At 48.6% G+C, this 17,863-nt stretch overlaps 1 protein-coding gene across 2 annotated transcripts; it reads right to left on the bottom strand.

Moving 5' to 3' along the window:
• Positions 1-3,639: 3,639 nt before the first annotated feature.
• TREM2 (triggering receptor expressed on myeloid cells 2) lies at positions 3,640-9,882 on the bottom strand. Of its 2 annotated transcripts, XM_084753314.1 has the most exons (6): positions 9,722-9,881; positions 9,414-9,616; positions 6,847-7,197; positions 4,771-4,861; positions 4,006-4,184; positions 3,640-3,910 (listed from the first exon to the last, which is right to left on the bottom strand). In XM_084753314.1, the coding sequence occupies exons 2-6, from the start codon at positions 9,451-9,453 to the stop codon at positions 3,894-3,896; spliced, it is 678 nt and encodes a 225-aa protein (XP_084609440.1). In that variant the 5' UTR covers positions 9,454-9,616; positions 9,722-9,881; the 3' UTR covers positions 3,640-3,893. The 2 variants fall into 2 exon arrangements, with proteins under 2 accessions (XP_084609440.1, XP_084609441.1); XM_084753315.1 differs by lacking the exon at positions 4,771-4,861 and having other exon boundaries at positions 9,722-9,882.
• Positions 9,883-17,863: the final 7,981 nt, after the last annotated feature.

Below are 17,863 nucleotides of genomic sequence, written 5' to 3'. Positions count from 1 at the left end.
AAGGTTTTGTCTTTTTTACTTCACAAAAACCCAGCAAGGATGCAAGATGACTCAGCGGGTAAAGCTGCTTGCTGCCAAGACTAACAACCTGAATTCGATTCCTGGGACCCACATTGTGGAAAAAGGCTAAGCTGTCCTCTGATCTCCATATATGTACAATGTCGTGTGTGTGTGTGTGTGTGTGTGTGTGCGCGCATTGGAGGTGGGTACCTGAGGAGGTCAGAAAGGAAGTCAGATTCCCTGAAGCTGGAGTTACAGGCAACTAAGCAGCTAATTGGGATACTGAGAACTAAACTCAGGTCCTCTATAAGAACACCAAGTGCTCTTAACCACTGAACCTTCTGTGGTGGTTTAGGTGAGACTGGCCTCCACAGGCTCCTATATTTGAATGTTTGTGTCCCAGGTGGTGGACTGCTTAGGAAGTTGTCTTGGTTACCGTTCTTTTGCTGTGAAGAGACATCATGTATGCCAACTGTTATAAAAAGGAAGCCTTGAACTGGAGCTTGCTTACAGTTGAGAGGGCTAGGCCACGATCATCATGGCAGGAAACAGATAGGCCTGGCGCTGGAGCTGGAGCTGAGAGCTTTACATCCTGATCAGCAGGCAGCAGGCAGGGCCAGAGAGCCAGAGACAGTGGGAGATGGAGAGAGACAGACAGAGAGCCAGAGCCAGACAGTGAGAGATGGAGACACACACGTGTACACACACACACACACACACACACACACACACACACACACACACACACACAGAGAGAGAGAGAGAGAGAGAGAGAGAGAGAGAGAGAGAGAGAGAGAGCCCACCCCCAGTAACACATCTCTTCCAAGAGGCCACACTTTCTAAGCCTTCCCAAACAGTTCACTCATTGATGACCAATCGTTCAAACCTATGAAGCCATGTGGACCAGTCTCATTCACAGAAGGATAGGAGCTGTGACTTTGTTGGAGAATGTGTGGGTGGGCTCTGAGGTTTCAAAAGCCCAAGCCAGGCCTAGTGCCCCTGCCCCCCTCTCTCTCTCATCAGATATTAAGTTCTCAGCTGCCGCTCCTACTGTGCTCCAGCACCATGCTTCCTGGATCACGGACTAACCCTCTGAAACTGTCCTATGCCCCAATTAGATGCTTCCTTTTATAAGTTGCCTTAGTCATGCTGTCTCTTCACAGAAATAGAACAACAGTAAGACACCATCTCTCCGGCCCCCTAAAAGTAATTTTAAATCCCAGTGAAATAGACAAGGGGAGTATTGGTTGTTTAACTAATTGCTTGTTTGCCTGTTCTATTTTTACAATCATCCAACCATTGTGGGTTGAGCAACCTGCTCACTACAAGTTGTCAGGAGGCAAAGAGGAAACTGAAGCCCACGAATCGATCTGCCTTTCATCCCAGGGTGATCCTTGGCTTGAGACAGGGCATCCCATTGGTCACTCTAGCCCAGAGGTGGGCATCTTGGACATGGTAGCACAGGTAAAGAGTGATGAGCAAACTGCAAGAGGGAAGCATCCACCATGCCCCAGCCTGTCTCAGGAAGAAGCCTCTCAGGCCCACTTCACGGCCCGGTGTCCAGGATGCATGCAGCTGAAAGGGCTTGGCTGGACTGTGGGCTGGATCTGTGAGGATGAAGCAACTGCCGGAGGACACAATGAAGCCATCAGAGAAGCCCCCCAAAAGCAGGCTGACCCATAGCTCCAGGCCAGGGTTAGTGGAGCACCCTAAGCAGGAGTGGACTAGGCAGGGGTGGAACCCAGGGAGGGCTGTGTGGAAGTGAGACTGGAGCGTGCATACCATAACGGACTTTTCCCATAATTCCCAAGCTCATGTTAGATAGTAAGCATATTCATGTAACCATGGCCACAAGGATTCCTGGATGTCTACTTCTGAGACCTAATAGAAAGCTCGAGTCTGTGGCCAGCTTGATCCTTCCTCACTCTGGTCCATCAGGGACTTTCTACCCCACTCTCCCTTACTCTTGCCCAGGGTGTTAGGTGTGTGTTTGTGCTGGTCGATCTTTTTTTTTTTTTTTTCTTCTTCCCGAGACAGGGTTTCCCTGTGTAGCCTTGGCTATCCTGGACTCACTTTGTAAACCAGGCTAGTCTCGAACTCACATCAATCCCTCTGCCTCTGCCTCCCAAGTTCTGGGATTAAAGGCATGCGCCACCACCGCCCTGCTGTGCTGGTCGTTTTGTTGTTGTTATTGTTGTTGTTTTGGTGCTGGTCAATTTTAACAGTCAACTTGACACAATCTAGAATCATCTGGGATAGGAGTCCCAAAGAAGGTTTGTCTAGATGAAGTTGGCCTGTGCGCATGTCTGTGGGGATTGTCTTGCCTGTTTCCTGGCCGGGACCTTGGAACCTTGGAACAAGGGAAGAAAGCTAAGTGAGCATGGGCACAAGCAAGCAGGCAGAACGGATGTGTTTGCTTCTCTCCACTGTCAACTGAAGATAGGATAGAACTAGTTGCTTGAGTTTGTCTCAACTCCCCCAAATCAATGGATTGTAACTTGGAATGATAAACTAAACAAGCCCTTTCCTCCCTCGGTTGCTTTTGCCCAAGGTGTTTTTAATCACAGCAACAGAAAAGAAAACTAACAGGGTTAGAGAGACTGGCACGGTCCTGGCAGTCTGTCCCCTTTGCCTCGAATTCACAATGCTTTCATGTATTTCCTTCCTTCAGGTGTCCTCTTTGACTGTCCTGCTCAACGTGGCACCGTCCATCTCCTCTGCACCCAGCTTTATTTTTAACCTTTCCTCAACACCCCCATTATTGTGTGTATTGCTACCCCGCCACCTCCTCTCCCTAGAACAAGAGCTCCAAGGGCAGAGTCTGTGCTGTGCACTTATTCACAAATACACTAGCAGGATGGAGCTAGACAAAAGGGTGCCCTGAATTCCGAGGGATTCCCAGGCTGGACTCTGAGCCTCCGTTTCCTCTCGGTATATCCAGGGGTGTGAACTGTCTGTTCCCAGCTCAGATACTGGGACTCATACCTTGTCCTTTCTCCAAAGGGGAAGCTGCAGATGGAAGCAGAGCTCTGGGAGGTGAGAGTCGGTGGGTTGGATGTCCCTGAGTGACAGAAGTGGGGGACGAGAGGAAGGAGCTTGGGGCTGAGAGTGGGGCAGCTGTAGCCTAAGGGTAGCCAATAAAGAGAATGCCACAAGCTGGAGAGATGGCTTAACCATTAAAGGCTAGACTCACAACCAAAAACATAAGAGAATGCCACAAGATGAGGAGTAGGAAGCTGATCAGTTTTCCCACAAAAGGACTTGGGGGAAGTGGAGGATGAAAAAATTAACCTGATTAGAGCCTATGGCATGGAGGACATGGGACATGTAATGGTTAGTTTTAATTGCCGTCTTGACACAATACAGAATCACTAAAGGAAGCCTCAGAGAGGGGTTATCTAGATGAAGTTGGCCTGTGGGCTGTCTAAAGGCGTTGTCTACATTACATGTTGATTGATATGGAAAGTCCCAGCCCACTGCAGGTAACACCATTCCCTAGGCAGGGGTCCTGGAATTATCTCAGTGGTAAGCTCACATCCAGAATGCATAAGACCATGAGCCATCCCTGAGTCCCATCACTGAGAAAGAGAAGACCTGTATGAGGCACAGAACTGTCTCGAAAGAGTGGGTAGTCCTGGGTTGGTGTGTGACAGTGTTTAATGTTCAAGGTACCAACGTTGACAGGTGACCATCTGGCTCTCTTCCCTACTCAACACATATGGACACACCAGTATTCCTGCATCCAGGAGAGGCGAGCTTTAGGCAGAAGTGGCTTCTGAAGCAGAAGAAACAAAAGCAGATGTCTTCTTGGTGAGAGGGAGGGAGAGAATGTGCAAGCTGGAATGGTTCCTGGGTGGACTTCAGCTGGGTTTCTCTTCCCACTTGGAGTTCTCTCACGTAGTTCTGGGTCCTGCAACAGGTACGGCTCATTCCTTCCCATCCCTTCCCTGTTCATGCCTAACATCCCTGCCCCGCCCCCCACCACCTCTGGCTTGCCCCACTCACCAGTCAGGATCTGAAGTTGGTGCTCAGCATCGTGGCCACAGTCCAACCTGCTGGGTCCCTGCTTCTGCCTGCCCCTGGCCACAGCCCAGAGAATGCTGGCTGTAAGAAGCTTGCTGAAGAGGACACAGGCCAGGAGAAGAAGTATGGAAGTGGGCGGGAAGGCGATCTCTCCGGACTGGCTGCTTGGAAAGAGGAAGAAGATGGTGGGCTAGAGGTGGCCAACAGGATGAAACCTGCCCGTGAAGAAATAGAGAAGGGACACGAATTCCTAGGGGCTGGGGAAGCAGCTTCACGGGGCTCAAGGGAACCTGCAGTCTGTTTTACAATCTACTATGTGCACAAAGCACATCCCCTGTAGGATGCTGTTGTGGGTATGGGGCACAGGCATGCACCTCACGCGTGCTTGGGGTTGCACAACACATTTTTATATTGGTACATAGGAATGGGCCATCCAGAATGGATTCTGGTTCTCCCAAAAAGCATAGACCCAGGGCTCCCAGTTTTAAGCAAAAGTAGCCAGACTCATTGCTGAATTGCAGGGGTCTGTGTGGGCTGCCCTTCCTGAAGCTTGAAGTGGCGCTTTTGTGAATGGTTCCAAAGGGCTTCAATCTCTTAATTTCTAGGCCCCCCAAACATCAACACGCTAGCGAGCGGAAGGGCTACTCAGACAAGATTATATCTGGGCCTTCTTTGCCTGATCCGTTTGTCCAGGGAACCTCCATCCACAGCCACTGCCAGGGCTCTGAGGAGGAGCCACTACTGTACCTGGAAGTGCTTTGTTCCACTTGGGCACCCTCAAAACTCTGTGGGTCCTCGGGGACCCAGAGATGTCCAGCATCTTCATCATCTAGAGGGTCTGTGAGAGACAAGCCATGAAGTCACAGCCTTCTATTCATTCAGAGCCCTGGGGCTCCAGTCGTGTGTATATCTGGATATTAGCCTCTGTTCAATTCCCTAGCCTATAAAGAGTAGGTGTTGAGAGCTGAGCACGTAGCATGCTTGCCTAGTATGCACAAACTCCTAGGTTTGATCCCCAGCACAACGTAAGCCAGAAATGATGGCACATGCTTGTGAACCCAGCACTGGGAAGAGACAGGAGAATCAGAAGTTCAAGGTCACCTTCTGCTAGAGAGTAAGTCTGAGACCAGCCTAGCCTACCTAAGACTCGATCTCCCAAGTAAGAGGGGCTACTGGGAACACCTCCTTAGTAGCAAGGTGACAAGGTTCAACCTCAGCCTAATACCTGGCACCCCACTGAAGTCAAGGGCCAGCAATTGTCATCCTGTCACTCAGGCCTATGAAAAGCAAGTGAATATTGGGAGGCCTGAAAATGCAAAATTCATGCAAGCCAGGCATGGTGACACATCTCGTGACCCCAGGACTAAGGTACTGAGACAAGAGGGTGGAGAGTTCTGAATCAGCCTGTCTCAAAACAAACCAAAACCCTACCACTACCACCAAATATATCAAAATATTCTGTAAACTATTGGATACAGGGCCAAGTCATTGCTACTGAACTAGACCCCGAGAGAGTTGACAGGTCATGGCTCTTGAACCTCTCTTTAGGAGAGTGGTAGAAGTGGGGTTTACTGAAGAGTTACAGTCTCTCTACCTCAGAGGAATACTGAATCTAGATGCTCAGTTTCATCACAGAGGCCACAGTGTGGGCAGGGACCTGGATCCTGGCAGCATCTCTCCGGTAGGCCTTTGCTGGTCCTGCGGACTAGGCAGGAGCCTGGGCTCTATTTTAAAAGGACAGGGATCCCACCCCCAATTCAGTTCAGAGTAGCCAACAGACACCATCATTTCCCTTTTTCTAAGGGGCTTATGGCGGAGTCTACGTGCTAGGGCAATGGCATGATCTCCTCAGAGAGGGGAAGAAATGGAGGCTGGGAGACGGACCGACAGCGCATTGCCTGGTACAACCAAGGAGTGATTTCTGCACCAGGCTGCCTTGTTGAATGAGTGGATGAAATGATTTGTTGTTATTTAAGAACCACATACAGTGCTCACATACTACTGGGATTCCAACCAGATTAAGTGCTTCGAGGACACAAGGTTGAGACTGGTTAAATGTCTTCATATAAGCTAAAGAAAGATTCTCTTCCCACAGGTAAGCACGGCTGCCATGAAGAGTGCACACTGGGTTTTATCTCCCTTATACAGTGAGTATTCCTGACAACTATCCACGGATTCATGCAGTATATTTTCCTAAGGGAAGGAGGTAGCCCTGAAAATATATACCTGAACTTGAGTGTTGTAAAGTTATTTCCTCTGAACTGAAATATATCCTCATAGAGGGAGGAGAAGAGGCCATATAACTCAGGAAGAAAGGAAAACTTACAAGGCTCAGGAACGTCATGAAACTTTACAAGACATAAACACATCCACGCCAAGGTTATATAAGCCATTACAGTTGTTGGGGAGAGGAGGCTCTACAAGTTGTTCAGGGAGCATCAGGGATGCAGGGAGCACCAGAGATGCATGGAATTCAAGGGATGCAGGGAGCACCAGGGATGTGGGTAGCATTAGGGATGCAGAGAGCTCCAGGGTTGCTGTTTTTTATGATTTGTCATCCATTCAGGGATAGTTTTTTTTTTATTATTTATTCACTTATTTATTGGTGATACAGGAGCTTTAAGTTACCTGTAAATAAATGCCCTGCCCATGCACTTACAAGTAGCCCCAGCAAACTCACTAATCCACTAAGCCAGACCTGGATGGAACCATCTCTTGGAACTGTTGGTGGCGGCTATAATGGGACAGACATTTGTTTATGTCATACAACAGTGAGACCTGGCCCAAGGACCAACCAAAAGTACAACCAGCCACTGTACTCACCTGCCAGGACCTCCACTAGGACCTTCTGTAGGATATCAGCCTCTTGGCCTCGGAGGCTCTGACACTGGTAGAGGCCCGCGTCACCAGCTTGGAGGTTCCTCAGAGTGACGGTGAGGGTTCCAGCAAGGGTGTCATCTGTGATGACTGTACTGCCATTCCGTTTCCTTAGGAAGGCCAGCACCCACACACTGTGTGTGCTCACCACACGCTGGCATGGGCCCTCCTCACCCAGCTGGCGACACCAGGCCTTGCGTCGACCCCAGTGCTTCAAGGTGTCATAGGTACATGACACCCGCAGGGACTGTCCGGCCACACCTTGCAGCACTGTGGTGTTGAGGGCTTGGGACAACTCTGCAGAGAAAGCAGTCACTTGTCACTTTCATGCACCCACCAAATATTCATTGAGCATCTACCAGGAACAGCAAACTATACAGACAAGGGTCCCACCCTTGAAGAGTTTAGGATCTCTGTGGAGAAGATGGCACACTGGGAACTAACACTCCCATCTCCAGGCCCCTGCCCTTTCTCCCCGCCCCCTGCCCCCTGCTACTTCAAGATAGGGTTTCTCTTTGTAGTCCTGACTGTCCTGAAACTCACTCTGTAGACCAGACTGGTCTGGAACTCACAGACATCTACCTAACTCTGTCTCTTGCCTCCCAAGTGCTGGCATTAAAGGCGTACATCACCACTGCCCTGCCTCCTAGGAACTAGGAATCTGATTTTCTTACTATGCTTCCAGGGGAACCTTTGGAATCAGCTCCAGAGATGCAAGGAGCAGAGTGTGCACATGGTCGTCAGGACAAGCTCTGGCCCTCGGGCACCTTTAACTTTTTGTTTGAAACAGGATCTCTCAGCAATGTGCAAGATCGTTAATGTTGAGTGTCGACTTGACACACTCTAGGATCATGTAGGGGGCAAACTTCTGAACTTGCACATGAGAGGTTTTCTAGATCACGTTAGCCTGTGGGAATATCGAGGGAAAACATCTGGATCCAGTTAATCCGGCGTGAAAAGACTTGGCCTGAGTATGGGCAGCAACATTTCAAGGGTAAAAGTCCCCAGCTCCATCAAAAAGAGAACCCAGCAGCGGCATTGGTCTCTCAGCTTCCTGACTAAGCATACAGTATGACAGCTGCCTCCTGCCACCAGGCTGTCCCCTCCAGGATGCAGTGTATCCCCTGACACTACACGCCAAAACGAATCTTTCCTTCATTGAGTTGTTTTGTAAGCTATATTGTCACAGCAACAAAACGATGACTAATACAGTGTCGAAATTTGCAACATAGACCAAGGCGGCCCATGAGCTTCTAGGGATCTGACTGACACCTCCCCCTCATGTCTCCATTCTAGGGAGACAGGCACATACCACTGATCCTGGCCTTTCTCATGGGTCCTGTGGGCACAAACACAGGTCCCCGTGCTTGCAGGGCTGGCACCGTACTGACTAAGCCATATCTGGCTCTAAAAACCGGTCTGGCTCTATTTTAGACATCTTCCCTCCTGTCATATAGGATGCCTGTTTCCCCTCTCCTTCTCAGGAGAGCAAAGTTAGTGGATCCTTGGAGCTCCAGCCGGTTCCTTGCCCCTGCCTCACTGCCCAGTCTTCAATCATTCCACCGAGTGGCTCTCCTTTCCTAACTTTTGGCTCCCAGCTTCCCTATTTCTATGGTTCTGTTCCCCTTTTTTAGGAAGGACTTGTCTCAGAGCTATTTTGGGGGAGACATAAGACTGCTATTCTGGGGATCCTCTTGGGGTAGAGGAGATGGCATTGAAATACCCGTCAAGTTGTTGCCAGGGCAGGGGAACAAGGGTTCACACAAACTTTCTGCCCCTTGCACTGTGTCTCCAGCTATTACAGAGATGGAAACATGAAAGGGGAGATCAGGGAGCTGGCGACTTGCCTTTTGGAACTAGAGACCTCACATCAGCCCCTTTATTCCTCTGCCTGGAGGCAGGCTTAGGTACCCTACCTCTCCTCCACTTCCAGCTGAGATGCTGCAGGCATAAGACACAGGGCAGCCTCTTCTCTTACCTGGGTTTGTCCATTACTCTTCAGGAAAAGGATGCACCCAGTGACAGTGTCAGAGGTGGTCCACCATAGATGAGGATGCAGTGGCAGAGCCTTCAGCATCCTCGCCTCCCACAGAGCACTGAGGTTGAATGTGGGAGGGGCTCTAGGAGGATGTAAACCCCAGGCCAAGTCCTCCTTTCTTTTCCCTCTCCCATTCTGCCTCTCCACTTATGCTTAAGGGTTTCTTGAGTGTCTAAAGGGTCTTAGCAGTGCTTCCACGGGTCCCCCAACTCACGGCTAGCGCCACCCTCAAAACTCCATCAGTGACCAAGTCCAGCAGGAGCCTCTTAACCTTTCCTAAACGTGGGGGTTAATCCTGGGGAGGATGGTGTGAAGGACATGGGCCAGGGAGGAGGAAAGCAGAGCCAAGCAGGGCACTGGAGCATGCCAGGACTTCCGCCTCCTTTGCAGTTCCCCTCCGTGTCATCTGCACCCCACCCAGCCACCTGCTCACAAAAGGCGAAGAAAAGAAAGCATTGTAGAGGGCAGGTCCCACCTGTGACCAGCAGCAGGAGAAACAGGTAGAGAGGCTCCATGGCACACCCTTCCTCAGCCAGTCGGAGGGGACAGACACTGGAGCCCCTTGTGCAAGATCTTGCCTTTCCCTTGAAGTGCAGGAGGGAGATGACCAAATCAGTCAGGCTCAGCCCACAGGAACTGTGCTCCTGGATTAAGCAACAGTCGGGACTAGGGTAGGCACTACGATTGAAGGAGAGAGAGGGCATGAGGGAGGACGGAAAAGAGGCTTCTGCAGTGAAGGTCAGCATCCCTCCTGAAATGCTGGCCCGGGGGAGCCCTGCATACCTGGCCACAGACAGGTGGTTAGGCTATTCCATCTCCTTGCAGAGCCTCATCTGGGGGGTTGTTATCCTCACACCAAAGCCAGGGTGTCTGCCATCTCCACTGCTCTCAGCCTTTCCCGGACTGGAGGACAGCGCCTTCTGAGGAGGTCACCAGATCACAATCCTATTGTGTAAGGCAGCAGCTAAGGCTGTAGGCTGGGAGCAGGACTTCCCGTTTGCTGTGTGCACGCTCAGGGCTGTAACCTCCCTGTGCCTCATTCCACGCATCTGTAAGTGTAAGATGGGACGATTGGTGATAAGCAAGTTCGTCGACAGGCTAAAGGCGGTTTCCTACAATCAAGGGTGCAGATGCGCAGATGCCATCAGCAAGGGTTAACTGTGTCTATCACCCAAGATTCCACCAAAATTCATCCTGGGGAGTAGCCCTCGGCTTATTCACTGTCCTATCACTGTGAAGAGACACCATGACCAAAGCAATTATTATAAGAGAAAGCACTGAACTGGGGGATTGTTTAAAGTTTCAGAAGGTTACTCCATTATCATGGCAGGAAGTGTAGCAGCACTCAGGCCCAGGCCCGAGCTAGAGCCATAGCTGAGAGCTGCATCCTGCTCTATAGGTGGGGACGGGGCAACTTCTGTTTCCCCCAAACTTCGTCCTCTGAAGACCTGAGTGTCCCCCCCCCACCGACACACACACACATGCACACATGTCAGTCTTAACTCCTGACCACCCAATAAGACACTCCTGACATCCCCTGGAGTTCTGGAGGACAGGGATTCCACAGGTGAGAGTCCCCACGAGGGATGGTCCAGGCACAGAGGTGTCTAGCAAGTCAGGGGTGGGGCTCGGAAGCTCTGAAGGCATTCCCAGCCTGGAAACTGAGCTGTGCCGGAGGTCAAAGCTGGGAGCCTGCAGGTTCCTTGGCTTTGGGTCTGGTCTCTGTCTGTCACCATAATTGTGTCTGTTCATTTCTCCATGTGACAGGGAGCTTGTCTGGAGACAGGAACTCCCGGGGACTAAAAGACAGTACTTCATAGCAAGATGAACAGTCTAGTGTGAGCCTAATGCACGGAGTGGCCATTCTTGGGTCATGTGCATGCATGTGCATGTGTATATGCATGCATGTGAGTGTGAGGAGGCAAGAAGTTCAGCAATAATTAATTTTGGGGGGGTTTACTATGCCCCCTTTTGCTCCTAAATATCTATTTGGGTTTTCTACCCCATTTTGGCCCTTTAGTTCTCAAATAAAAGACACAGAGACCCTTTAAATTCATAAAAGCTTTAAGGCACGGTAACTGGGCAGATATAAACCCTCTAAGCTATTTTGCTATTTCCCAGCTACACACCCCAAGTTACTTGCCGTAATTGTTTCTACCCAAGCTGCTTCTGTCCTATCAGGCTACGCACTCACGGTCCATACTGCCCCATAGCAACCTCCTTCCCTGGTTTCTCCTCCTGCTACATCTTCTGCTTCCTCTCTCTCTCTCTCTCTCTCTCTCTCTCTCTCTCTCTCTCTCTCTCTCTCTCTCTCTCTCTCTCTCTCCTCTTCCCTGCCTCATGGTCCCTCAGAGACCCCCAAGCCAGGGAACTGAAGCTCCGCCCACCTCTCTTCTGCCCAGCTAGTGGCTGTCAACAGCTTAATTTAACCAGCCAGAGAATATTGGTGAGCAAAGTTTACACAGCATCACTTGGGGGCCAGTATTTAGCATTTGAATACATAGCACCAGACCAGCCCCCCAAACAGAGGTGTCTTTGCTTAGGCACCGCCTACCTCATCTTTTGAGACAGTGTCTCTCACTTGGTATGAAATTCACACTGTCTGGTCATTGAGCGCCAGGCAGTCACCTATTTTCACCTGCCCAGAGCTGAGATTATTACACAGCACCAGGCCTGGGTCTTCCACAATGAGTGGATCTAACTTTAATAGTTAAAGAGCTATGTTATGTAATTTTACATACAACTGCTAATCTAGAGATTCACTGAAAAAAAAAAACCCAATTCCACCATTTGGGGCCAAATTTGAAGCAAGCTTTACTAAATATTAAATACTGACCAAGAGATGGACTCTGGTCAGGACCATTCCCTAAGAATTTCCTAGCTAAATGGCCCCAAGACACATGATGCAGAGGTTTATACGGACAAACCTATAGGCCACCATAATTTCCCATGAGGCTTTGTTATTTTCCAGGAACTACAACTCCCAGAATTTTGGGATGTTACCTGGTCCTTGGGCAGGTGGGGCTTACAAGTTAATTTCGGGCATTATACAACATGTTTAATGAAATATCCATTCTGACCTAAGAATATGAGGACAAAATATTTGTAGCGTATTAGCCCTTTAAAATACAGTTGTTTTATGAATTTTGCCACCAAGACCCATCCACTGCTAGCTGCACATTTTGTGTTAGGTGCGTCCACTACCAAACTTCTTATGAAACATTGAGAAAAGCATGCAGGGTTTACACCCGGCTCCTTATGTGGGTTCTGGAGACTGAGCTCGAGTCCTCATGCTTGCAAAGCAAGCACTTCATGACCAGAGCCGTCGCCCAGGCCACACAACGCCACATGCATTCCATAGGTCTAAGAAAACAGGAATGCAAACTAGTCGGCACACACAGTTGGCACATGCCTTCTGTGCCTATTTTAGTCTCTAGTTCCTTCTAATTTTTTTCCCTTCACTTGTACTTTATTTGCTAAGGAAGCCAGACGGTTTATCCTGCAGGGTTCCCTACAGTGTGTGGCTTGCTGATTCACCCATCCACCCACCCGCCCTCCCACCGCCCATGTTGCTTCCTTTTCCTTTCTATCCCCTACGTTTCTTTAAGTTGACCTAACTGTAGAGGAAAGGCTTTGTAAAAGCGTCACAGGTGGGGGTGTGGTCCCAGAGGGGCTCAGCTGAGGGACGGGGCTTCTTTTCTGTGACAGTAGCAGTGTATACTCAATTCACTTGAGGCTGTGGAAGCGAGTGTTCTTTCTTCATTGGTCACTCAACACTTCTCTGAGATATGACTTTCTCAGAAAAGCAGGAGATGGGCAGGTGAGATGTCTCCATAGTTAAGGCGGTTGCTATGTGAGCCTGAGGATCAGAGTTCAAGCCCTGGGACCCACCCAATGGAGGAAGGAGACACAGAATTGTGCTCTGACCTAATGCCTGCACAGAAACATTAATGTATGTGTTAATACATAGTTTTCATAATAAGTAATTTTTTAAGTGACAGAAAAAAAAAGGAGATGAGCAGACTGTGGTGCACACCCATAATCCCACCTCTGGGGAGGATGAGACACAGTGAGGTTCCATCTCAAAATAAAAGGCAGAAGGAGTGTTTCATCTCTCACTTATAAACTGTTTTTCTTGTTGGTGGTGGTGGTGGTGGAGGATGCTTGTGTTTGATTTTTTTTTTAACAAAAGTGTAGTTTTATTAGAACTCTAGTTGTCATTAATATCTTTTAATTTTTCACATAGGCATAAAAGAACAATGTAAGTGGATTTGATACATTTCCATTTGATACAGCTTAACATTCAGTTAAGTCACATAATTTGCTGGTGGCAAACTCATACAGATCTGCCTGCCTCTGTCTCTCAAGTGCTGGGGTTAAAGGCATCACCACTCCTGGCACTGTAGCTGTTGCTCTTGCTGCCGTGGGAGTCACCCAGTCCTTGACTAGTTAGTTACCAAGTCTGGCTGATGGAAGCTCACCAGCTTCCTTGTCATATGACATGACAAGTCTCTCAGGCCTGCTTGCTCACTGCTTCTGCTTGCCAGACTTGGGCCGGTCTATTTCCAGGAATACAGCTTCTGTTTTCAGTGAAGATCAGTATTTTAATGCCAGGCCTGTGTCTTAGTTTCTTCTCCTGGGGCTGTGGTAAAATACTCAGACAAAAGTAGCTTGAAGGAGAGAAGACTTATCCGGCTCACAGCCCCAGGTTACAGTGTATCGTGGTGGGGAGCCATAGCATCAGGGGCCTAAGTGTTATATCACATCCAAGGTGCAGAGATAGACAAACGCATGTTTTCTGGTGCTCAACTCCCTTTCCCTATTTTTTTTTCAGTTCAGGACCACAAGTCCTGGAAATTGCCCTGCCCACAATTAAATGTAATTAAGATGATCTCTCACAGCCAGGACTGATGGCCCATCTCCCAGGAAATTATAGACTCTATCAAGTTGATACTTAACACTGCCACATGTTCTAGTAGAAACCTGTAATCCCAGCAGTTGGAAAGCCAGGGCAGGAAGATTGCAAGTTCAAGGCCAGCCTGGGATATATAGCAGGGGCAGGGGGAGGCCTGCCCCAAAAGGGGAAAAAATTGCTATTGCAAGACCACTGAGGTTATGTAATCATCAACTTGATACAGCCTAGAACCACTCGAGATGACAGTCCTAGATCAGGTTGGCTTGTGGGCATGCCAGTGGGAGAGGAAGGATTGACTGTCTTCACTGTGCTAACTGTAGTGAGACCCAGTCCACCGTGGGTGGCGCCATTCCCTAGGCAGATATGTAAGTAAAGGAAGATGGCTGAGGACAAGAAGCATACGTTTATTTATTCTCTCTCTGCCTTTGACCCTGGATGTGACTGGCTGCTTCAGGTTCCTACTCTGACTTTCCCACAACAGTGAACTGTTAAGCTGAATGAATATTTTCTCTCCTAAAACTGCTTTTGTCAGGATGTTTTATCACAGCAACAGAAATGAAACTATGGCCACCACAATCTAGATACTCATTGCTACTAGGGTAGTCACTGTCTCTAGGCTTGTGTGTGTGTGTGTGTGTGTGTGAAAGCAAGAACTCTTTTCAATTTTTAATTTTTCAAGGTGGGGGTCTTGCATAGACCAAGCTAGCCTCAAACTTGCTTTATAGCTTAGGATAACTGTGGTCTCTGAAAGGACCCTCCGCTAGGGACCACAAATCCCCCAAAGACCCCAGTTTGCTTGGCTAGACCAACTCCATGACAGGCTTCAGGTTTTCACTCTGCCTAACTAGGCCAAGTTTCTAACAATTCCTGGAAAGATCACAAGTTATGGACAGCTCATGGGCACCTAATCAGCTTATAGAACAAAATGACTAAATACCATGTTTTTATTACTTCATGGCCTTGGTGAAGAACCAGGCTGGCCCCATCCAATCAAATTAAAGGCCAACTCCTGAGTAAGAGCCAAAACCTCAGTGACTCAAGAAGTCCCCAGTAACCAGCCAAACAGCCTATCCTGAATCCCCTCAAGCACACTTTGACTCAATTCTGACCAATCAATTAAAGCTTGTCACAAATCCCTCCAACTGTCTATAGATTGAGCCTGTGTGCTCCTTTCGGGGCGCCCTCTAGAGGAGAGAGGCGATCCTAGCATGCTAGAATTAAAAACTGTTTTTGCATACTGCCTTGGGGTCTTTCTTCAGACCTAACAGTCTCCTGATCCTTCTGCCTCCACAGCCATAGTGTTGGGATTACAGAATTGCACCCAGCCATTGACTAATCACTTGTTTGTAACGATACTTTCAATAGAGACCGTTGAGATGGCTCAGCAGGTAAAGGCTCTTGCTGCCCAAGCCTGAGAACTTGAGTTCAATTTCTGGAACCCACATAAAGATGGACAGAAGGAATCAATGCCACAACCCTGTCACCTGATCTCTCTCTAGGAGCATATTGTGACAACTGATGCCCCCAGAATAACTAATTAATTCGTAAAAAAGAAACTCAGGAGAGAAGCATGGGAGAATGAGGGAATAGAAGGTTCCAGAGGGTCCTAGAAACCTACAAGAAGAACATTATGATGGGCAGATATGGGCCCAGGAGTTCTGCTCAAACTATGGCACCAGCCAAGGACAATACGTGCAGTAAACTTCAAACCCCTACCCAGATCTAGCCAATGGACAGGACATTCTCCACAGTTGAGTGGAGAGTGGGGTCAGACTTTCACACGAACTCTGGTGCCCCATATTTAACCACATCCCCTGGATGGGGAGGCCTGGTGGCACTCAGAGGAAGGATAGCAGGCTCCCAAGAAGAGAGTGGATACTCTATTAGCATATACAAGGGGAGGAGGTCCCCCTCAGTCACAGTCATAGGGGAGGGGAGTAAGGGAAAAATGGGAGGGAGGAAGGAATGGGAGGATACAAGGGATGGGATAATAATTGAGATGTAATATGAATAAATTAATAAAATATATTTTTAAAAAAGAAACTCAGGACTGCAGATGGAGTTGACACCTTGCCTTTATCTTGTGTCTCTGTCTCTTTTCTCTCACACAAAGAACCCCACCCCCAAACAGTAGAGTTAGGGGCTCAAATAGCAACTCTTCGCTTTATCTCACATGATGCCACACAAGCCACAGAATAGTGACACTCTCGCCAACAGTATGTTTGCTGAAGCTATTGGCACTTTAAGAAGCTTTAATTCCTTTTATTCTTAGGGCTCATTGCACCTCGAGAAAACAGACAAATTACCATGCAAAGCTGGTACTCAGCCAGGTTCCTAAGTTTCTTTGCTTGACTGTCTGCCTCTTTCCTTCATGTTTCTCCTTCCTGCCTCCTTCCTCTGCTTCTTAGGCTTGCCCATGCATCATGTTCTCCTCTCTCTCTCTCTCTCTCTCTCTCTCTCTCTCTCTCTCTCTCTCTCTCTCTCTCCCCCCCCCTCGTGTGTGTATGTGTGTGTGTGTGTGTGTTTGTCTGTCTGTCTGTCTGTGTGTCTGTCTATCTCTGTCTCTATGAGGAGCTCTTGTGACACATTGATATAGTACAAGTACATACTTGGTCTCTGTATCAGGTTCTTGAAACATGGCCAGAAGCTGAGTGCCAGAAAAGTACTTGGTTCAGTATTTGGGGTTTTTCACTCTGGATTCCTGCCTCTGATCTCCTAAAGTATTTGTAGTCCTCTGAATGGGGAACAGCTGACCTAAGTAGTAGGAGGCCATTGGTGGGCTCTGAGGTAGCATCAAGAAAGACCGCTTGAGGGCGCTCAAAGAAAGAATAAGCAGGCTACCAAGATGAGACTTGACAGCCTATGACCATATAGTGGGGGAGGAGGTCCTCATCAGTCATATACCTAGGGGAGGGGAATAGAGTGAAAGCAGGAGGGAGGGAGGAACGGGAGGATACAAGTGATGGGATAACAATTGAGTTGTAGTCTGAATAAATTAATAAATAATCTGAATAAAATTTTTAAAAAGATGGGAGCGGGTTGTCAGGGGAACCAACTGTGGTCTGGAAGGGCTGGGAATTTCAACTCTACTTTCAAATTTCAGGAAAAGGAGAGGGGCTGAAGAGCTAGTAGTCCACCATGGCCAATGATGTCACTGATCCTGGTGATGAGGGAGCTTCTGTGACATGACGGAGTTCAGAGAGCTTCCCGACTGCTGAACATGTGGAGGTGCCTGGCGGTGGCATGCCCAGAAGGCATGGATGCTCTTCCCCACAGCGCTCTGCCGCCCAAAGGCTTGTTCTGCCCCGATGGAGGCATAAGCCTTCACGGGAGGGAGTTATTAGAGAGATGCTTTACTGAAGGGTAAGCAGATTTCTGTAAGGACCAGTTCTCACCGCCAGCCCCAGAGGACTCCCCGCACGGTGGCGCTGTTCCCCCCCCCCCCCCCCCACGATGCCCTGTTATCCTCAGCACAGTGCCCATCACCCAGATGGTGGTGCTGTTTCCTCAAGATGCCCTGTCTATGCTAGGTCACAGCCTCATCCTGGCAAGAGATAAAGCCTGAGCCAAGGCCACCCTGACCTTGTCTAAACCTCAAGCCCCCCCCCCAAAGCTATTTTTAAGGTTTTTGAAACATCTACCCTGAAATTATCATTTGATTCTGAATTCGAATACAAAGAAAAAATTATCCTTAAATTGGTAGCAGGAAATTGAGTCTTGACGACTTAAAAGGAGAGATTTTAAGGCAGCAACTTAGAAAAATTAAAATTTGAAGGCTCATATGCAGAAATTATAACTTACATTATAACAGCGTTTATGAAGCAGCCGACACACACAATAGACATGGGTGTTATCAATAGTTACAGTAAATACTTCTCTTTGGTTTGGTTTTGCATTTGTTTATTTTAAGATAGCTTTTTTAATATAGCCCAGGCTATCCTAGAACTCACAGACACCCTCTCGCCCGTTCCTCCAGAGTGCTGGAATTAGAGCCGTGGGCCACCACACGG

This window comes from Acomys minous (assembly GCF_964271855.1).
Source record: "Acomys minous genome assembly, chromosome: 13".
In the NCBI taxonomy this organism is placed as follows: domain Eukaryota; kingdom Metazoa; phylum Chordata; class Mammalia; order Rodentia; family Muridae; genus Acomys; species Acomys minous.
The sequence above is the reverse complement of the archived record's forward strand: the minus strand, read 5'-3'. Positions and strand labels throughout refer to the sequence as shown.